The sequence below is a fragment of the Ursus arctos genome, unplaced genomic scaffold (assembly GCF_023065955.2).
Source record: "Ursus arctos isolate Adak ecotype North America unplaced genomic scaffold, UrsArc2.0 scaffold_9, whole genome shotgun sequence".
NCBI lineage: Eukaryota > Metazoa > Chordata > Mammalia > Carnivora > Ursidae > Ursus > Ursus arctos.
In genome coordinates this window covers 24,127,854-24,150,573 of record NW_026623111.1, presented here as the reverse complement: position 1 = coordinate 24,150,573, position 22,720 = coordinate 24,127,854, and the positions used below count along the sequence as shown (strand labels likewise).

At 45.1% G+C, this 22,720-nt stretch overlaps 1 protein-coding gene across 12 annotated transcripts in view; it reads right to left on the bottom strand.

Annotated features, from left to right (window-relative positions):
* PCDH7 (protocadherin 7) overlaps window positions 1-7,125 on the bottom strand; it is a 408,598-nt gene extending 401,473 nt beyond the window's left edge. For all 12 annotated transcript variants that reach the window (XR_008958477.1, XM_026508683.4, XM_044387650.3 and 9 more), the window contains exon 1: window positions 1,383-7,125. Coding sequence is in view for 11 of the 12 variants with exons in the window: in XM_026508683.4 (XP_026364468.1) it covers window positions 1,383-4,577 (3,195 nt within the window). In the remaining variant the exon portion in view is untranslated. The remainder of the gene's footprint in view (window positions 1-1,382) is intronic.
* Between the last annotated feature and the right edge of the window lie 15,595 nt (window positions 7,126-22,720).

The window sequence follows — 22,720 nt, the reverse complement described above, 5'->3', positions numbered from 1 at the left end:
TGATAATTGGATATAAAATCATGTTAAGTCTGTTTCTCCTTATCCAAATAGCTACAATAAAGTACTATAAGTAGCAAATATTTCTTTAGGAAATTGGTTTTTAAAACTATGAAAGCAATAAGGAATTAATATCTCTTTTCTGTCTTTAATGAGCCCATCAATAACATCTTTAATGACGCTATAAAACAACTTTTTCTTTTCCCTTAATTCTTCTCAGATTGCACATTCCACATGCAAAGTATATTTAATAGAAAAACTATTATTCGATATTATTTGACAGTCATAAATGCATTTTTTGAGATGAGTTCTTGTGATAAGAAATATATGGCATTTTATTAGTGGGGTTGCTACAGCATTAGACACAGCAGTTTCCAGAAGGTTTTACTTGCTGAGTGTCAGAACTTGGTGGGTGTAAAAAGTAAACTTCGTGAGCATTACATATATCGCACAAGCAAAACTTCCAAAGATAGATTTTCTATTTTCTGAAGTTCATCTCAAAATATGCTTTTTTAAACTGTTTCCACATTTCAGTGAAAAACAACTCTATCCAATATTCCATATAAACTTAATAGTGTCAGGATATCACAATGGAGACCAAAATTTTCTTGTACACAGTGCATCAAACAAGAACATTTCTGTTGCTTGGCTTAAATAATAAATGGGTCATGCACTTTACTTCTGCTTATAAACTTTTAACACCAAACACGAAGAATGAGAGTGCTAACTGCACAGCCTCACAGAAGTCTAATTGTTGCAGACACTGAAGTATTAAAACTGTAGTTTTGCATGATATTTGCGTATCATTAAATATTTTTAAGCCGACCTTTTTGTCAAAGTAGTCAATATTTAAGTATCTCAGACTTGGTACTGTATTTGCATGAACTAGCCTCCGTGATCTGTAAAATCCTACATAATACATAACATAGCTAAAACTTTTATAGTGTCCAATTTGCATAGGTCCCGGCAGTAGCTTAAGAAATTTTCTCCCTGGATGCAATTATCCACTTAGTAACCACAAAACAAAATAATTTCAGGTTAAAGCTAACCATCCAAACAATATATACATATTTATCCTGAAAACAGAAAACGTAGGATGAATTAGTACTGTCAAGTATAAGGGGATGTACAAAACACTGCCTACTTTGAATACGTTCTTAGGTAGCTTAGCAAACACTGGTTTGGTAACTTGCAAAATACAATGGTGTACCTTGCGTAGATGGCCTGTATTCAATTAATGATCTATGAAATAACATTAAATTACTGCAATTACATTTTTAACTAATAGCTTTAAAAGAGAGAAAACAAAACTTCACAGAAGATGCTCTGTCTCAGAGTTATTAGCCTTTTGTGGGATATTTAAATATATTTGGAACACATCTTACCTGTTTGCTGTACTTGTTATTGGTTTGACAGCTGTATTCAGAGCAGTGATCTGATCCAATTGAAATGTTGTCTCCTGCTCCCACAAATGTGTTGGCTGGTGGTAGATCTTGTACGGCCTGGTGTTTTTTCCCTGCAGTTGGTGACTGGGGGTGAAGCTGGACAGTAGGCAATGGAGAACTAGATTTGTAATGCCTGGCCAGGTCAGGACTGCCAGGCCCCCCATTAACAGATCGGTATCGCCCCATGCTTGGGCTGTCTGACAGCTTCTCATTGACACTATCATACCTCTGTCCGTTGGGTTTAGAAGCTTCTACAGTGACAATGCTGCTGTAGAGAGGCTGCTTAGATTTTTTGTTTTTCTTGTCCTTTTTAGGCTTTTTAGATTTGTCATGCTGCTGGGGTGTAAAAAAGTCTTCGTGATCCTTTTTGCCAGCTTCATAGCCATTTTTATTTTTGGACCGGCAGTACCTTGCCATCACTACAATTAAGATGATTAGAATGACTGTCATAATTCCAGCAACCACCCCAATGACAATACTGAGTCTCTGTTTGCTGATTTCATAACTTGGGTCACCAGCTATATCCTGGGTGAGTGGGGTGTGCAAACTTCTGGCTATCTGGGAGTCAATCACAGTTGCATTAGAGACACTTTCATTGACAAACACATGCACCAAAGTTGTGGTGGACTGGGAAGGCTGCCCACTGTCATTCACTTGCACCACCAACCTGTGCAAGCCATAATGCTTTTGGGTGAGTTTTCCCACTAAGGAAACCACACCACTGGTGGAATCAATCTCAAACAGCTTGAAGGGATTCCCTCCCACAATGCTGTAGTTAAGGTCTGCATTGATGCCATCGTCACTGTCTGTTGCCAACACTGTAGCTACTACTGTCCTGACATTACTTGAAGGTGGCAGTAAAGTGTAGGAAATGTTTCTGGGAAGGGTAACTGTGGGAGCATTATCATTCTCATCCATCACAAAGAGAGAGACTGTGGCTGTGGCTGATCTGGGAGGATCTCCCCCATCCACAGCCTTAACTCTGAATGTGTATGTGGTCTGATGTTCCCGGTCAAAAGACATTGTGGAGTAAATGGTCCCCGTGTCATTTTCAATGGAAAAAATGTTACTGTTTTCCTCTATGTAGAGGCTCATCTCCGCATTGCGCCCCTTGTCGGCATCCATCACTGTGACCATCCCCACAGGGCTGTTGGGCTGCAAGTTTTCTTTCACATAAAAGGTAAAAACGTCCTGCATAAACTTAGGGTCATTGTCATTCTTGTCAGCCACCTGCACAATCACCGTGGTACTGCCCTGCAGCACCGGGATGCCTTTGTCTTTGGCGTTAACTTTAAACTCATACCTGTCCGTCTGCTCCCGGTCCAACACCGTATTGACAAGGATGTCCCCAGAATCAGGATCAATGGCAAAGATCCCCATCACGGAAGAATCCAGAGAGTAGGCAATCTCTGCATTTTTCCCACTGTCAGCGTCTGTCGCCAGCACCGTGGCCACCCTCTCTCCAGGGATGTTGTTCTCCGGAAAGTAAACCTCCACCACTGACTGGCCGAAGACGGGCGGGTTGTCGTTGGTGTCTCCTACCTTGACAACCAGGGAGTTGTTGCTGGAGAGGCTGGGGCTGCCCGAGTCCACCGCCACTATGACCACGTTGAATTCCCGGGTGGTCTCATAGTCCAAAGGGGCCGATGTGTGCAGAAAGTACTTTTTCTTGTTCTGGTCGCCCTCTGTGTCGCTGGCTGGCTTGAGCTGGAAGGGCACGTCACCCACCACGGTGCAGGTGACTACCCCGTTCTCGCCTTGGTCTCGGTCGGACACCTGTACGAGAGCAATGGGGGTATCGACCAGAACATCCTCGGCCACGTTGGCCACCCCGTCCTTGAGTGGGATACGCCCAATCTTGCGGATTTCAATGGACGGCACATTGTCGTTCTCGTCCTTGATGTTGAGGACCACCGTGGCCTTGTCCGTCTTGGGGGGCTGCCCGCGGTCGCGGGCCATGACTGTGAAGCGCAGCTGGTTCACCTCCTCGCGGTCGATGCGGTGCAGGACACTGAGCCAGCCGGACGTCTCGTCGAGGCGCAGCAGCCGCCGCACGGATTCTGTAGCCGCTCCGAACACGTACTCGATCTGTCCGTTGACCCCCACGTCCAGGTCGGCGGCGCGCAGCTGCAGAATGGGAGTCCCTGGGGCGCTATTCTCGGCTAGGTCAGCTTCGTACACGCTCTTCTCGAAGCGGGGGCTGTTGTCGTTCACGTCGGTGATGAGCACCCTCAGGATGGCCTGAGAGGAGCGCGGCGGGTCGCCACCGTCGCGCACCCGCAGGGTCAGCTCGTAGGAGTCGCGTTGTTCCCGGTCCAGCGCCCCCTTCACGATCAGCTGTGGCTGCTTCTCGCCATCCGGGGTGTCGGCCACCTGCAGTTCGAACACGCTGCTGCGGCCACCGGGGTTGGTCCCGCCGCCGCTCTCTGGTGCGTCCGGCCGCCTCTTGGAGCCGCCCGGGCCGCCGCCGCTCGCGCCGTTCCCGCCGCCCCCGGGGTAGGGGGCGCTGTCGGCAGGCCCCGCACGCCGGCCATCGCCGCCGCCGCCGCTGCCGCCGCCGCCGCCGCCACCGCCCCCGGGCTCCTGGAGCAGCTCGTAGCGTTCGATGCCGTTGCGGCCGAAGTCACGGTCGGTGGCGGTGGGTAGCAAGTACAGAGTGCCCACCGGCCGGTTCTCCTCCACCGTGAGCGTGAGCACCGGTGACGGGAAGGTGGGTGTGTTGTCGTTAATATCGAGTACGATGACCCGACCCTCGAACAGGTCCACCCAGCTCTGCGAGGGCCCGATCACCGACACTTCGAAGTCCAGAAAACACTCGTTCTCGTCGAAGATCATCTGACACTGGGGCAGCTTCTCGCGGTCGATGCGCCGCTCGCTCGTGCTCAGCTCGCCGGTGAGGTTGTCGATCTTCAGGTACTCCGAGCCCGACTCGAGGCTGAAAGTCACCTCACCCGAGCCGGTCACGATGCCCAGGTCCGAGGCGACGTTGCCGATGCGGACGTCCGCTGGGCCCTCCTCGGCCAGTCGATATCGGAGGAGTTGTTTGGCGGCCGCCAGGCTGAGCGAGAGCGGCAAGAGGAGACAGCAACCCAGGCACCAGCCGCGCGCCCATCCCGCGGTCCGCATCCTCAGCATCTTCTCCTGCTGCTGCTGCTACTGCTCCTTCTAATCACAGCCCCCCTGGCGCCCCCCTCCTCGGGGGCCGGCCGCCTGCCCTCCTCCCAGTCCTCTTCTCTCTCCGGGAAAGGAGGAAGGGAGAGGAGGGAGGGGGCAAGAGCACCGTGCGGAGTCGGCCAGGGGGACCAGCGATAAATCCTTCTTTTTTTTCCCCTTTCTTCTGCTTCTTCCGAAAGTTATTGTTTCATAATTCATGCAATGGGTGCTAATCGCCCGCTCGCCGGCCGCCGTTCAGTCGCAGTACTCACAGTTCACGGGACACTGCGCGCCGCGGGCTCGGCGCCCCCCAGAGTCATCCCCGCAGCGGGCGGAGGATCCCGGGCTCCCGTCCCTGCGCTGTCGGATGGGGCCGGAACCGCTCCGCCAGGCGGGCGGTGGAGCCGGGAAGCGGCGGGGAACAAGCTTGCAGCCTCCCCCGCCTGCCAACCCCGTTCGTTTTTGCTGCTACTCGAGTTGAGTCCAATTCACGTTCCAGCCACTCACTCCAGACCCAGCTTCTGTTCCGGCTGCCCAGGCAAACGTGAGTTGCTTCCTGCACGAGGCGCTGGGGCCAGCAACAAGCCAGTCTGAACTCTGACTCCGCTCTGGCAGCGGGGGAGCCAGTCAACAGATCGAGAATGAAAAATCCCTGGCAGGTCGCTTCGGGCACCGTGCAGTGGAGACCACTCGCGTCACACAGCGGTCCGCGTCCGGGTCCCCCCCGCGCGCCGAAGAGCAGTCCGAGCCATCTTCAGAGACGCCCAGAGAGTCAGTCCCTTCTCACCCCAAAGAGCTCGGATTTCTCTTTTTTTCTTAACAACTCTGCGCAAGGTCATTAGTCACGAAGCCGCCGCCTGAAACCGCAGCAGCCGTTCGCCCGCGGGGGCGAAGGCTGAGCTGTGCGCACCGCGCGGTGCCCAAGTTTGGGTTCGCAGCCGCAGAGTCCGTGCCTTTCCTCACCTGCATTCGGCCCGCAATTCGGAGCACTGGGATCTGCAGCGCTGTGTGCGATTCAGGGAGGAGATTGCAGCCTCTCTCTCTCCCCGCTCTCTCTCGATCCCTCCCCTCCCTCCCTCTCTCTCCTCCCTCCTCCTCCTCTCTCCTCTCTCCTCCCTCCTCTCCTTTCCCCTTTCCCCTTCTCCCACTCTCTCCCTGCACGCTCCCTCTCCCTCCTCCCAGTCCCAATGCTGGCAACTCAAGCTGAACTTGATCCCTTTGCAGTTCAAAGGTGAGCAAACCAGGCTCGGTGCTCAGGCGACGCTGGCCTGGCGAAAGCCTCCGGCCGGGTTCCCCCAACGGCAATTAACAAACAAGCCCAATTCTGTCCGGATTTCCGAAGAAAAGCCAAAGGCGCTGGGGAGGGGGTGAGTGGGAGGTGGAGTCAGAGACAGCTGCCAAGTAGCTTAAAAAAAAAAAATCCAGTTTGCCAAGGGGAGAAAAAGTGCCAGTCGGTTGTTGCCTCGGAAGTGCCCTGGCACGGCGGGTGAATTCCGCAGTTGTCTCGTCCCCTTTCGCGTCTGGGAGAGTCTGGTGCGGGCGCGCTCGCCGCCCCTTGGACTGCCAAGGCTCAAAGACACTGAATGGCAAATAGGAAGCTCCCGCTCGCTAGCCGCAAGCCGGAAACCCGCAAGTTTGCCCAAAGTGGCGGCTGCTGCTGGGAGCTTGCTGGCTGGCTTGCGGCTCAAGCTTGTCCCTGAAGCTGCTGCGGCGGCGGCGGCGGCGGCGGTGGCTGTAGCAGTCTAAGCCGCCGAAACTACACACTCGCAGAGAGGGAGGGAGGAAGGTTGAGGGGAGGAAGGCAGAGGGAGTACTAACCAGCCGCCCCGCTCCGGAAAGCCCAGCTTCAGCTCCGGGGGGGGGGGGGCACTCCTTGTGTACACAGTCCAGCCAGTCCCGTCCCCTTTAAGCCAAAGCCTTTCCCCCTCTCCCCAACGAGTGCAGCCACAGTCTTCTCGGGGGACTTGCTTTCCCTCCCTGGGGCTGGTAAATTTCCTCCTCTCCCTGACTAATGCCGAGTGCGTGTGTGAGAGCGCTGGCGCGGGTGTCAGGAAAGGTTTATTTTTCTTCTCCCCCTTCTCAAAGACGATGCCCACCCCCCGCCCCGAAGTGTCTTCGTTTCGCGATTTAGCATCTTGATTAGGGCATGGTTAACGATGGCTTGGGGGATCCCGCGTGCGCCCAGGGAGCCACGTTGGTGTTCTGAGAAACCATGATGGGCTGCAGTGGTTAAGAGAGAACATCAAACTCGAGAGAGAGCCAGAGAGGGATCCTTTTTTGGGAGTGCAGACTTCGGAGGGCTGGGGTTGGGGGGTTGGGGTGGTGCCTGTCTTTGTTTAAATGCTTGGCATTCCTGTCGTCGTGCTTGCTTACGGGGGTAGACCGTGTGTGTGCGCGCGCCTGGGGAATAAACACATGTTGGAAGCCTCGGTGTTATTTTCTGAGCAGAAACCTGCAGCCTTTAGTAACTGGCAAAGTGTAGCGTCACCTATCTGGATAAAAGGGAAATAAACTTTAATGGCAACTTTGTGTACCGAAGTGTCCCTAGTTCCGTTTCTCTCCTTCTTTTGACTTTGTGCCACTCGATCGTACATGGTATTCCCCCACGCGAGGCTTCCCCAGTTTTCAATCACAGCCACTGCAGCCAGCCTCATCAGATCTCAGTTCTGCTCGTGTTTTAAAAACTGTAGCCATTTGCTCTTCATTTATTTCAGTGGCTAAGGGGGCCCGCCAGGATTAAGGGGGTTGAGGCGGGCAGGAGATATTTGGGGACAATCTTACCATCTCAAAAGAGCAAAGAGGCTGCTGCTGGGATTTGGTTGGTTCTCAGCTCGTCTGCCCAATCTATAAGCATCGAACGGCCTCCCCTTAAAGGAAAATTTAAGATGAAAAGAAGAAAAAAGAAAAAAAAATCCGTCCAGAGTGGGTACTCCGCCTTTACGAGACCTGTGTGAGGAGGCAAAATGATTTAAACAAGACAAACACCAATAAAGTCTACGAGCAGATGTAGCGCGCGGTTGTTTGGGCGGGCTCAGCCAGCAGGAATGGGGGGGGGGGGGGAGGCGTCTGAGATTTCCAAGGTCTCCCTATTGGGGATCGTGGAGGCGCGGAGGATGAAAGTGCCAGGGAGCTGGCGAGTATTTTCCAGTTTGCAAAACCAGCTGCACTTAGGGTGTAGCGGCTTCTCCTCCGGGCCAGGCCAGGAACCCGGCCACCCCCACATTCCCCAAGCCTGCCGCCTCCCAAGCCTCTCCGCTCCGTATCTGCAGCATCAGCGAGAAAAACCCCGCGCGCAGACTCAGTGCACACCGCCGCAGTCTGGAGCCGGGGGGCGGGGGCGGGCGCCGCAGCGTTTCCATGGCCCGCTAAGTGGCTGTAATGCTAAATCCCCTTATATTTGGAAAACTCTGGTTTAGCAGAATTCTTGCTTCCCACGACACCCGGTCCCCCTTTTTTTCCCCCAAGGTCCAAGGCGAAAAGAGGGAAGCCTTTTCTCCTCCGCGGCCTTGCGCCCGTGCATTCCGATGCGCGGCAATATGGTGCAGTGCACTCACTCCCCTAACAGCCTTTACTAAGATTTTGCAAACTTCTGGCAGCCGCGTGGGCAGAGACGTTATACACTCACTCTTCCCTCGCCAGACCATAAACTTGAACAAGCCCCTGAACATCTTCAAACGTTCGCCCACCGCTCCGGAGCGCAATCTCCAGGCGCACACTAGCGAGGGGCGAAGGAGTGGGAGGCTTTTCCCCAGAGCGCCGCAAATTTCTTGCCAGATGACGGGGGTGGGGGTGGGGGTGTACAGCGCGTCCTTCACAGTGGAGTGGTTTCCTCATTGCAAGCGGGAGGTAGTCTCCAGTCCGCCCCCCCCCCCCCACTCATCCCGACCAACTCCGCCGCCGAGCCAAGCCAGCGTGGGAAATGGGTCCGACGTGTGCGGCATGGAGAACAGCGCGCCAGACTGCCGGGGCAGTGAAGCCTCCCGGCTTTTCACCCTCCCCCATCGATCCCCGCCTCCGACCTTTCCGCGGGAGAAGCCAAGGACCGGCTGCTTAGCCCAGCAGCGCGGTTCTTGGGAAGGGGAACGGAATGGGCGGGGCGGGGGTGTGGGCGAGGTGAGAGGAGCCCTCGGGGCGCCCTTGCCGCGGTCGGAGCTCCAAGTCCTCTTCCGCCCCCTGTCTGGGGACTGACACTCCAACTCCAGCCTCCCGCCGGCGCGGAGGATGAATGGAGGCGAGAAGCTGTTTCCCCCACCCCCGCCCCATTTCCGCAGTCTTAGAGCCAGTGTCACAAGTGCTCAGCAGTTTCATTAAATGGAACTGGGGGACTTAATCCCCCCCGGTACCAGACCTCACCACGGGAATATGATATCCGGATTCGCTCCCACCCACAAACCCCGCCCGGCTTTTCAGACTCGAGGCAGCATTTATCTTCTCAACCTGAGAGGAAAGGGTTCAGAAGGAAATGGGATCGAAAGTGTAACCGGCTGCAATAAATTAAAGAGCCCGCTGCTGCTGTGCTGCTGTTGCTGCTGCTTTGGCGGCCAGAACTGAAGAGAGAAAACGAGATCAGTTTCCTAAAGCCTGAGTTGATCAGAGTGATAGCACGTCATCGCTTGCAAGAAGCAAAGTATTTGAGAGAAGGTTGAAATGTTGGGGATTTGTGTATTTTTTTTCTCTCTTTTAAAGGAATAGAAAGAAATGACCCCTTGAAACCAAGATATTAGAAATAAAATTGATTAAAATAGAAATGATATCCCGTTCTAATAAACATTTAATCAAATTTGGCCAAGGATTCCTTTTTTCTATGCCAAATATTCTGCCCTATACTTACCATATTCGGTAGTTTTTTGTTGTTGTTTTAAATTTACCTACTAACCCTGCCATCTTAAAACTGCTTTGCAGTTAAGAAATTTCAGCGACTGAGCTGAAAAATAGCATTCAGGGTCCGTGATATAGTTTAAGCCTCAAAAACACAGGAAGGGAAGTAACAACGACAACGAAAGTTTATGGGTAAGAATACAAAGAAGTAGGTGCCGAAGATATGATCTCAGGGGGGCTTTTCATTTATTATAGACGCTGTATTCACAATAGTACAAGAAAAAGGTTAAATACAGTAAACACGATAGCCAGTTCTGGAAAGAAATACAAAGCAGTTTGACGGGAAGGGCGAAAGTGACTCAAGAACTCCACCAAGGGACAAACAGAGGAAATGACATCCTAGATCTCCAAATCCATTGACCTTTAGTCTTTTTAAAAAGGGCCCTCGGTATCCACTTACACGTGCATATACATGTTTTCCAGGCCTTTATGATCAATCGTTTCTCCATCAGCTTTTGATAAAGTTGCTACTCTTCCTTTTCCAGGTAATTATCAGAAATTATTGTGCCTTAAACATATATCATTTCAAACAGTAAACTGTAACTGCATCACTACTGTCTTACAGCAAGTATGGTTCTGATTCTTGGGACTGTAAGAAACTCTGGGCAGATTTTGCAGCCTTAAATCCATGCTTGTAGTATTAAAATGAGTAGCAGACTGAAAAAGCTAAATTATTCATTGCAATAACGGGCTTTTTGATGGACATTAAAACTCAGCAATTTAAATAAGGAAACCACACATTTCCTTTTAAGCAGGTAATAACTGCTTGCCTCAGTGGTTATTTAATTGGTCTCCAGCCAAGAGATAGAATCAGTTGTGCTGTTTAAATCATGCAATGATGTTATACAAAGCCATATACTGTATTACAGTGTATTGATAAGAGGCAACACAAGAAGTAAACTAAGTTGATTTATACTATATATTGGATAACTATAAAACATTTCTAAAAAGACAGTATAAAATTCAGTTCACAGAGAATAAAACCTCAAGAAATTAATTTTTAAGTGTTTATCTAAGTATTAATTCATAGGCTATACGATTTGTCTATTAAATAGAATGTTTTAGTTTTTAAAATGCTACTTAATAGAAATGCATTTTAGCACAGATTAATGGTTGATTTTTGTCAATTTCTTAAGTTTTAAATGCCAAAACATATGCAACACAACATAAATTTATAGTTTATGTTATATGTAAATAAAGATCTCGTCAGTTATGATAACTGGCAAACACATTGTCTTTTACATGATAATTTATGATTTTTCCCCAACTTTATATTAATTTTTATATATTCGCAAAAATCTAAGCTTAGGAGACAAAACAGTATTTTGCAAAATCTGGGTGCATTTTTGGGAAAAAGACACGTGGTAGGTCAGAACAGTACATCCTATTATTTGAGGTTATCTGAAGCTCTTCTCTGTCACTATCTATAGTAAAACTGAACATTCCAATGCCCTTTGCAGCATGAACTTGAGACATTTGGCACTTCTTTACTACCATGGCAGGATATGTCAAATGCTGCTGGGAATAATGACCTCTAAGCTAGATAATGTATTGAGGATTTTGGGGGGAAATCTCATTATAATGGCTTGTATGACTATACTACTCAAATAAATGACCTTGGTTGTACTAAGAATGGTTGGAAATTATGAAAGAGCTTTGTAAGTTTTAGCCCCTGACTGTATTGACCTATGCTAACTAGATCACGTCTTATGTTTATTACCAATACCAGATGGTAGAAAACAATCATTATTCAATCAAATTTAACCCATGGCATTTAGAAAATTCAAAATATGAAATGTATCTAAAGTAGGTAATTTAGTAAATTTGACTAACTAACAGCAGTGAGTTTTCCAATGATAGATGCTGATCCTTAAATGGTAATCGCTGGACCTTTCCCCAAATATTTCTGACTTCTGGACCTAGAGTAGGATTGCACTTCTTGGCCCCCTTGCAGCTAGATGAGGCCATTGCCAAGGTCTGGGCAATTGTGAGTAGAAACATAAGTTCACTTCCAAAGGGAACATGGATCCCTGAAATGAATCATCGTCAACTTCTTGAGTCAAACTGATTATTAACCTGACGTAGGACCAACTGAAACCTGTCAAAAAACTTCAGATCAACCTTGACTTTAGAAACTAGTGGTGTTTTCAATGCCATCTGAGCACTTTTTTAAATGTATTATTCAAGTAAACCTGATTGAAATGTTTACAAAGTAGACAATACAGGTTTCAACTGTAAAGCCTCCAAATCAGCAGTTGTGCTATTTAAGCCACAGGTGGAAATACAGTTCCATCAGCAAGGCAAGCTCTTCATAAAGCTGTATAAATTTGTAATGGATGATTTTTAATATTAGCAAATGTAATTTTATAGTTTATTTTTTTCTAGTAACTGGTGTAGAGTTTAACATTTTGACCAGAACTTTTGATAAAGTACGGTTGACTTGCAGTGAGAGGGAAATTTAATAACTATTCTGTGTATTTATGGTTATTATATCCTGTTTGGCTGCATAAACGGATCGTCATTATTGCCTCCAAAATGACTGGATAAAAACCCACTATAAGCACGTAAACAGAAGTTTTTAATTCAGCTAACTTATGTATAAAATGTTAAGTGTTTTGATGCATTATGAAGCCAACAGCCGTGATTAGTAACAGTATATATCATCAATAGTATATATCTGAATTCAGCACTGGAAAGTTTACCAGATCTTTCTGTTTGAGAGTGTTTCCTTGTTTCTCTCCAGATGTTAGCTACAGTCTGCCTGTTTGGTGACATCTGACATAAAGTTTCCCTTTTCAACTAACAAAGGGGAAGCTTTGTTCTATCTTTCTTGTCAAACAGATTTATTTAAAACGTAGGAGAGAGGGTGAGAGAAAAACAGCGTAAACTTAAAAAGGTAGGACTGAAACTAAGGGCGTGCCCCAGTTTCTGTTTTGTTTTGCCCTATAAAATAGTACTTTCCAAAGGTCTATAAGCCAGTATCACCTTCAACTACCAAAAGTTACTCTCTTTAGGTGTTCTGGTCAGTGCTCTTCAGTTTCTGAGTTACTTTCATGGGCAGACTTAATGTGACGCTAATGAAGCTTAAGCTTTCGGGGTCTCTCACTTGATCAACCTCTTCCGAGACCTTGGGGTGAGGGGGAAGCAGTAAAGTGTGTGCACAGTCACGTGGTTTTGAAATTTGCAGTAGTCAGAGTTTTAGGTGCAATAGGTTAAGAACCCTTCTCCCCTCCACTCCATTTTCCTTTATCACACTTTTTGTTTGAATGGTGTTAGAGAGTCCCAAGCATGTTGGGGATCTAGTGAAGGGAAAATTCAGGTGGGGATACATAATAGTTAAGGGGAAGTTAAGATGGAGATACATTTAATTTGTGTGTGTTAAGATGTATTTTTGTGGATTCAGTCTCTCTCTGTCATAGCGAAGTTATTGCTGACAACCAGGGCTTCCAAGCATTTGCTCAGCACCCACCGTATTGGCACACAGGTGTAGTGCCGGAAGTTCTACAGTGATAGAATATCCCTCAGTGTGGGCTCCTGGAGGTAGAAAGGTGGTGAACTGGAATCCAGGCTTAAGTGTATGGAGCCAGAAACAAGTCTGTAGAAAGTTCTTCCAAATGCAGTTATCCCCGCTTTTCACACCACTTTGCTTTTATGAAAGACCTACATTAGCACTTGTTTTCACTAACTGAAGGAAATCCAAAGGAGATGTTTGCCTTTACAAAAGGCGGCAAAAAGAAAATAGAGTTGAGCGTTTTGCAGCAAGCCCTTATAGAGGCAGCATGTGAGAGTGGCGCCACCAACCTCCTTCCCCGGGAACTACACTCGGCATCTCCGCATCAAGCTGCCATAACTTTGAACTGTGTCTCTGAGCCTCCGTGCTTTACCTCAATTTATTTTGTGCACCCATCAGTGAGACATGTCCTAAACTATCAGAAAAGCCTAAAAGAGGTTTTTTTTTTTTTTTTGAGGCTGGGAACATAAAAAACAATTTCCATATAAATTAATATAAAATGTTTCTTCCCTTTCTGCCTTTCCAGCTTCTGAAAATTTTCATAGGAACACGCTACTTTCGGATAGCAGGGGAAACCTGTATTGAACGTGTAAAATCCCAAGTGAAGAAGGCGCTTCTCACTCTTGTCTCATCAAAACGAAAATACTCTCTTGTCAGGAATTATTTGATAAACCAGGAGATTCACTTAAAAACACACTAGTTGTTTGAGTTGTGTGTGCAATTTCTAAACAGAAATTGTGTAAATACAGAATTTATCAGCATACCTGTGTTTGAGGGCACAGATATATATAGTAGTAGTGCCAAGTTTGTGTGTGTAGTGGGTGACTTTTGCATCCTTTTACTTTATTTATTTATTTATTTATTATTTATTTTTTTAAAGGTGTTTTTTTCTTTTTTAAAGATTTTATTTATTTATGTGACAGAGAGACAGCCAGCGAGAGAGAGAACACAGCAGGGGAGAGGGAGAGGAAGAAGCAGGCTCCCAGCGGAGGAGCCCGATGTGGGACTCGATCCCCGAACACCGGGATCACGCCCCGAGCCAAGGCAGAGGCTTAAGGACTGCGCTACCCAGGCGCCCCTTTGCATCCCTTTATATTAGAGTTAGCCCATTTGACACATCTTTTTCTGATAGTCTGGGACTTTGACATAAAATGACACCCTATATTCACCAATGCAATAAAGATATCCTAAAAAAAAACCCCGAAAAACAACAACTAGTGTTTCAGTGACGTACTTACAACTATTCATCAATAAGTCAAATTTGGTGTATTTACAAAACAATGAGCCTTGATATGGTGCAATGCTTTAAAAAACTAACTCCAATTGCTCTTCTGTATGTCTTAATTTCAGATCGATTCTATATATCTTTTTTTCAGAAGTGTTGTTTATACCAAAGTTCAAAAGAGTAAGAATTATAGAGATGTGTCAGTATATTAATTAGTTAGTAAATTATGAGTTGGGATAGACATCGTGATGCTTGTCTTTTTTTTTAAAATAGGATTTTTTAAATGTGAAGTTTCTTGTAAACTTTTTTTTTACTATTTTAAGTAGGTATTTATTTTGTAGCTATTTTTCTATCATTTTTCATATTCTTTTTCTTAAAGAGGGTCAACCAAATTATATAAACGTTAGGCCCTACAAAACCTGATTCTGTCCTTATGTGTAGCAATTAAGGGCATAGATAGAGAGTGGTTATAATGAGTAAAACACGGACATCAAAGATTTTCCAAAATCACACATTAAATTCTGCAAAATTAAATACATGTTAATACTTCACACAACGTAATTTATAAACAAATACTGCTGAACAATATTTTCCTAAGGAAATTAAACGTATTGCAATGACAAATATTGGTCCACACTGTTGGTGCTAGAAGTTGCTAAAATGGCAATGTGGTGGAAAAAGACGGGTGCAGAATTGGAAATCAAAGAAACTGGCTTTGAATTCTAAGATCTTCATTTTGGACCTCTGTGATTTTGAGAAATCTCCCTGAGGCCCTATGTTTTATCATTTAATTCAATCCATCCAGCATGTATTTAAAGTCTATTTTATATCAGGCCCTATATCAGATTTTGTAAAATCCAAATCCTTGCCTTTAAATAACTAGTTCATATTTTAATTCTAAGTACATAATGGGAATAATACGTCACCTTTAAGGTTGTTGTGGGTAGTAAATATGATAATTTTATAAGAGAAACTAACACTACCAGGAAAAAATTAAATTCTTAATAAAAGTTATTTTTCCTCTACTCCTCCTAATGCTCTCCTAAGGACTGAGGGTCGAATGTCCTAGATTTTGTAGGATCCTCCTTTCTATTTTGTATGCATGTTCATAGCTTCGAATTCCACTGGTTTACACTTGCACTGCTCTTCATTTGTTCAGGGGTCAACAAACTATAGCCTACAGGCCAGTTCTGGCCCTTGGCTTATTTTTGTATGACCTCCTTAGCCATGAATGTTTGGTGGTTTTTTTTTTTCTTTTTGTTTTGTTTTGTTTTTTTTACACATTTAAAGGGTTGTTTAAAACAAAGAAAAAAGAATAAAGGACAGGGACAGAATATGGCCAGCAAAGCCTAAAATATTCACTATCAAGCTCTTAACAGCAACAGTTTTCTGACATCTGCTTTGGAATATCAACTTCATGAGTATTGTGACAATACTGAAAAATACAGTTCTCCATGTTACATGTGAGGAAGGAAGTACTATTACATGCAAGTGCACAGATGGAATATATGTTGCTAAGCTCCATATGTAAAGCTCCATGTCCACTAAGCTCTGACTCAAGTATACCCCATGTTACATTATATAACCCATATATAGAGTGATATGTTGCTTTTGTTACAACACAAAGAACCTATTGTGTGCCTTGTAATGTATTAAAGATACTCATTCCTTCCATAGACAGGTGGATTTTCTGTCCCCTTGAATGTGGGCAATTCTGTGACTGGTTTTAATTGGACATAAAGGGAGTAACACGGAGACAGCTCCTGTCTGATGAAACATTCTCACAGAAGCAGTAAACTGCCCAAGTACTCTGTGACCACCATGCTAGAAGGGTCTCATGGTCTATAGGTTGGTAAGTGACACTCTCAGCTGAGCAGGGCCCCCTAGCCATCCCCTCCAAGGCAGTCATGTGAGTCAAGCCATCTTAGACTCTCTAGACCAGTCCACCTGACAACTGAATACCACTGAGTGTTGGCACTACAATTGATATCGTATAGAGCCAATGATTACCTCACCTAAGCCCTGCCCGGATTCCTGACCCACCAAATATGGGTCTATAATAAGATATCATTATTTTAAGCCACCCTATTTCAGGGTGGTTTGCTACCCAGCAATAGATAGCTGGAACATGAGTTTCTGTTGGCAAATATGATGGATGCTGAATGTCAGTTCTAGATTTAATAATGATAATTATTATTGTGTTGTGGCTCATCTATGCACCGGATACCATTCTCAACACATTTCATAAGGTTATCATTTAATCTTTGAAGATTATCATTTAATAACCTTATGAAGTTATTACATTATGGAGATTATTTCGTACGTGGCACAGAAGAGGAGATAGGAAACTTAAGGAGGTTAAGTTTCCTAATAACCCTATGAAGTTATTAGATTATGAGGATTATTTTATTCATAGTAAGATGAGGACACTGAGATGTAAGGAGGTTGAGAAGGTTGAGGAATAAAGAGATATCACAGTTACTAAGTGCCTGAGGCTGGGGGATCCAATTCAATTCATTCATAATGAAAACCCTAGCTCTGATATATTATAAATAATACTTTACGTTATAATGGGGAACTGATCTAATTAGTTTATGCAGTTTTACCCATAAGCAGACACATCAAACGTCTTTCCTGTTTATATTACTTTATTTAATTAATCTTATGTGTTTCTCTCATAAAAATCTGTCTTCAGTGTAGCTGACTTTAACTGACAATCTGCTCAGAGTTCTGTGGACTGAAACTGAGTGTAGGGCTGTATTTAAATCTCCTTTATGTCCTATCAAAGCAAATGTGCCATTTGTCCCCAATTTTCAAGGGCACTATACCTAATTCAAAATGTTTTAAAGGAAATATTCAATCCAAGCACCTTTATTTCCAAAGGTGACACACAATCAATGTTTATGGAAAAATCCCACTCATTGATATTTCATTTCTGCTTTACTGCAATGTTTTCTTTATCTTTGTGCTGATCCATACCACATAAATAGTGTTATAGTGAGTTCTCCTGGGATTTTCAGAAAGAGCCTTCTTTAAGAGGGTTACTGTTACCTAATTTTTTTTCTATAGAGCACCATTTTGTAACAATGATAAGAGCAATTGGTGATATTGATTAGACACTTATGATATACCAGGGAAAATTCTAAGCTCTTTATTTTTTTTTTAAAGATCAAGGTTTTTTTTTAAAGATTTTATTTATTTATTTGAGAGAGAGAGCATGAGCGGGGGAGCGGCAGGCAGAGGGAGAGGGAGAAGCAGACTCCCCAATGAGCAGGGAGGTTTGATGAGCTAGGTTTGATCCTAGCACCCTGGGGTCACGACCTGAGCTGAAGACAGACACTTAACTGACTGAGCCACCCAGGCTCCCCTAAGCTCTTTACATATATTAAAACATTTAATAAAGATCCCAGTGAATTAATATTCATAACACCTCAAATTTGTATGTACCTTTCTACTTTTTGGCCTCCTTTTGATTTCACATCTTCTGTTATGGCTTTGACCTTCATGATATGCCTGAAGGATAGACAAGTAATGTGACAAGAACGGTTGTCTACTGCAAACTAGGAGTGTCTTATTTGTAAGTGACCTAAATCTCTGTGCTAGCCATTATTCATTATTCACCAAAGTGCATTCTTGACTAGATTCAAGCATAAGAAGAAGTATATTTCCATGATATCTAGAAGTCAGTGGCCACGTGACTTGCTCTGGTCAACGATAATCTGAGCAGAGATGATGCGGGTCTCTTCCTGGTAGAGGTATCTAAGAGCCAGCACACAGTCCCCCCTTTCCTCGCCACCCCAGCGGCTGAAGCACGGTAATTTACCTACATGCACACCTCTTGTGCTGCAGTCGAAGGACTCTGACTCTTCCTCTTCCTCTGCAGAATCTGAATTACTAAGATGTGGGCACCTGCCTGAGGGCCACTAATGTACATGCTTAAGCAGAACAAAGGAACTTTTTTTTTTTTTTGGAAGCTCAGGTTTTTATTCGATAGTTCTAGGGTAAGATTTGAGAGTCTGCATTTCTTTTTTTTTTAATAATATTTTTTTATTATATTATGTTAGTCACCATACAGTACATCCCTAGTTTTTGATGTAAAGTTCCACGATTCATCACTTGTGTATAACACCCAGTGCACCATGCAATATGTGCCCTCCTTACTACCCATCACCAGCCTATTCCCCCCACCCCCCTCCCCTCTGAAGCCCTCAGTTTATTTCCCAGAGTCCATAGTGTCTCATGGTTCATTCCCCCTTCTCTTTACCACCCCCCCTTTCTTCTTCCCTTTCTTCTACCGATCTTCCTACTTCTTATGTTCCAAAGGAACTCTTACTGAGGCAGAAACAGACACAGATATTCTCACACAAGGTAATAAGTCTGGCGCAGGCTGCGTGGGCTCTTTATTTCTTTGTAAGCGGTGTTCCAGGCCCAAGGCCCATTACTATGTGGCCGAGCAGGTATAGAAACACTGCATACGTGAAACCGCCTTTCTAAATAGGTAACGTACCACCAGTGAACTGCCTAGCATGTACCCATTGCTATACTTTACTTGCTGTGAAGTGGGTCTCAGATCAGAAGCACTGCTGAGTGAATCCTATGATGATGGATAAGCATTCTGTAAGTTGATGGATCATAGTGCCGGCAGGAGCACTGTAGGCAGGGCACACATATCTGTATCCAGAGTAAGTGTTTAATCAGGTAAGAACAAAACATCGCCCCTTCGTGCTGGAAACGGTCCAAAGTAAGCAGGTAGCAGCTGGCTGATCACCATGGGGAGTGGTGTCAGATTGAGTACTCGGTGTTGGTCTTTGCTGCTGGCAGTTTGAGCACCAGCAGCAGCTGTGACTAAAGTTAGCCTTAGTGAGTTGAAGTCCATGTTGCTGAGACCATGAAAAACCTCCATCCCTGCCACCCCAGCCACTTTAGTCATGAATCCATCGGGCAATAACAGGGTGACTGGGAAAAGAGGCTGACTGGTATCCACAGAACAGGTCATTTTATCCACTTGATTGTTAAAATCATCCTCTGCTGAGGTCACCCTTTGGTGAGGATTCTTATGGGACAGAAATATCTTCTTCCTCTCCTTCTTCTTCTTCCTCCTCCTCTTCCTCTTTCTCTCCTTCTTCTCCCCTCTTGTTCTTGTTCTCCTTCTCCTTCTTCTTCCCCTTCTCCTTCCTCTTCTCCTTTTCCTTCTTCTTTTCCTTCTCCTTCTCCTTCTTCCTCTTCCTCCTCCTCCTCTTCTTCTTCTTTGCTTATTCAGAGATATCTATCTACATACCTCTTCCTCAAATTTTCTTATTATAGTTTTCTAGTCATGATTCTCCCAGCCAAACCTTTGGCCACAGCTCATGATTCATTATGATCATACACCAGCCATTTCTTCTTCTAAGGCAAGGGAACAATGGGTGTACTTCTTGACATTCTGATCCCTGGTAAGATTTCCTTTCACCATGGTCCTTCAGGAATGTCCCCTAAGGGGTTGTAGTGCTGTAACCATCCACTCTCAGGTGGTGGCTGCATTTTGTGCAGAACAATCTATAAAAACCCAAGTTTTCTCTTCTTCTGTCACCTGATTATAGGAAACCCCCTATGAGGCTAGAGATGCAGACTGGGAGAGAGAAGGCAATGTAGCAGGAGTGGGGACCATGGGCATTCGGGCTATTTCTTTATGTAATTTCTCTATGCCATCAGGGTCTGCTTGGGCTTGATTACATATATACCACTTCATCTGATGATAGAATGTTGCTGTATGCAGCCAGCTTTATGGCTTAGCGGGCCAGATAACACCTAGCTCAGGTTACATGGTAACTTGGTGGCCCATGATCAATTGCTCAGTCTCTACTAAGGCCCAATAGCAGGCCAAGAGCTGTTTCTAAAAAGGATAGCAGTTATCTGCAGAGAATGGCAGGGCTTTGCTCCAATATCTGGAGGGTCTGTGCTGTGATTTACCTATAGGGGTCTGCTAAGGATTCCAAACAGCAACCCTATCTGCCACTGACACTTCAAAGACCACTGGATCTTCTGGATCATATGGCCCAAGTAGCAGAGCAGTTTGTAAGGTGGCCTGGATTTTTTGCAGAGCTTTCTTTTACTCTGGGCTCCACTTAACACTAGCAGCTTATTGGGCCACTCAGTGAACGAGCAGGAGTAACACACCCAAATTAGAAATGTTGCCTCAAAAATCCAAAGAGACCCCCTAGGTGTTGTGCCTTTCTGGGTTGAAATAGGAGCAGGTGCAACAACTTATCCTTCACCTTAAAAGGGATATCACAACATGCTCCAAACCACTGGACACCTAGAACTCTTATTGAGGTAAAAAACGCATGATTTTTGTCAGATTTATTTCCTACTCTCTGATGCACAAATGTCTTAATAATAAGTCCAGAGTACTTTCTACTTCTTGGTCCCTAAGGCCAATTAATCAGCATAAGAGCACCCATGTAATATACTGGTATGATATTACATGGAAGGGAAAGGTGATCAAGATCCCTGTGAACTAATTTATTGCATAGGGCTGGCGCGTTGTTACAGCTCTGACGTAGGAGAATAAATGTATAATGTCCACTCCCCAGTCTTGCCAGCTGAAAGCAAACTGCTTATAGTTGTCCTTATTACAGAGATGGAGTAAAGGTATTTACTAAATCAATGGCTGATATGAAGCACCAGGGGATGTGTTAATTTGCTCAAACAATGTGAAGGAACATACGATACATCAGTTGGATTCACCATCTGGCTAAGCTAACAATAATGCATTGTCATACTCCAAGATCGACCTGTCTTCTGCACAGACCAAACAGGCAAGTTGAATGGAAACATGGTGGAAATCATTGCCCTTGTATCTTTGAAGTCCTTAATAATGGTACCAATCTCTGCAGTCTCTCCAGGAATGAAGCATTGCTTTTGGTGTAGTATTTTCCTAGGTAAAGGAAGTTCTACTGGCTTGCACTTGGCTTTTTCCACCATAACAGGCCTCACTGCACAGGTCAGGGAACCAGTGTGGGGATTCTGCCAATTGTTGAGTCCTAGATCTATTTCAGTTATGCATTCTGGAACTGCAGAAATAACCACGGGATGGGTTGGCAGACACACCGGGCCCGCTGTAAGAGGGACTGAGCTAAAACTCCGTTCATCACCTGACCTTTATATAGCCCCTATTCTGACTGTGAACTGCAGTAATGTTTTGGGTCTCCCGCATTAGTGTTAACTCAGAACCAGCACCCCATAGTCCCCCCAAATTCCAATTATTTCCTTTTCCCCAGTGCAGAGCTGCCCTGGTAAAGGCCATAGGTCCCTTTGGAAAAGGCTGGAAGAAAAATTAACAGTTCACACTTTCTTAAAGATTTATTTATTTTTTTGTTTATTTATTTAGAGTGCAAGTGGGGGGAGCGTCAGAGGGAGAGAGTCCCAAGCAGACTCCTCGCTGAGCAGGGAACCTGACTTGGGGCTCAATTTCATGATCCATGAGATCATGACCTCAGCTGAAACCAAGAGCGGTGCTCAACCAAATGAGCCACACAGGCGCCCCAACAGTACACATTTTTGATGGTGCTGGGGTTCTTCCTCAGGGGGGCCAGGCTACCTGCCATATAATTCAAAGGGTTCTGGGTTTATAAACTGGTTAATGTCTGAGAATTGATTGAGGGACTCTTACTCCCCGTTTTTGTGATTCAGGTTAGGCTTTTGCTCACTTGAGTTAGAACTCTTCTGCTTATACAGAACAAGTAAGAATTTAGTAAGCTTCCTGTTTCATTTCTAGGAATGCCAAAATCAACTAGTCCATACTATAGGTCTGAGTGAGTCAGACTATTCTGACTGCTGTTTTGATTCTTCTGTTCATTATCGTAATTACTGCCACCTTGCCTTTGACAGTTGAGTACCACCACTTGGCCCCTGTGGCTGGAAGATTCAATTCTTCTATTTGCATTTAGAATTCCCAATCCAGTGACCGCAATTCCAACTCTAAGGTCTGGCTTACAGAGAAGAGTGATCACAGAACTCCATAATGATACTCTCCACCCCTTACTCAAATTATTAATGAAAAGTATGTCTTTTGGACCCAGTGTGGGTAAGTAGGCTTAAATGACAAATCCACTCTAATATTCCAGCCTCCCTAAGCCTGTGACTTTTTTTCATTTATACCAACTGATCATGGGAGTTAGAGATGAAAGTCTGAAAAAACAACAACAACACATGCATGGGATTTTAGTAGTACTTAATTACAGCCTTATTACGTTATCTAATAAGGATGCCTTGGATAGTCATCTGAACCTGGAATATTTTTTTGTGGAAATGGGAAATAAACCCTTGCTGTTTTGTGTCCCTGAGATTTAGGGTGTATTTGTTTCAGTGGCATACTTTAACCAATTCTGATGGCTATAATCTTTTGATCTGTAAGATGCAGGATTTTAACTATGTGTTTCTAAGGTCACTTAAAATATTTGCATTCTATGATTTTCAGTTTCCCAAATTCAAATAGAGAAACTCAATCACATGAAAGCAAAATAACTATAC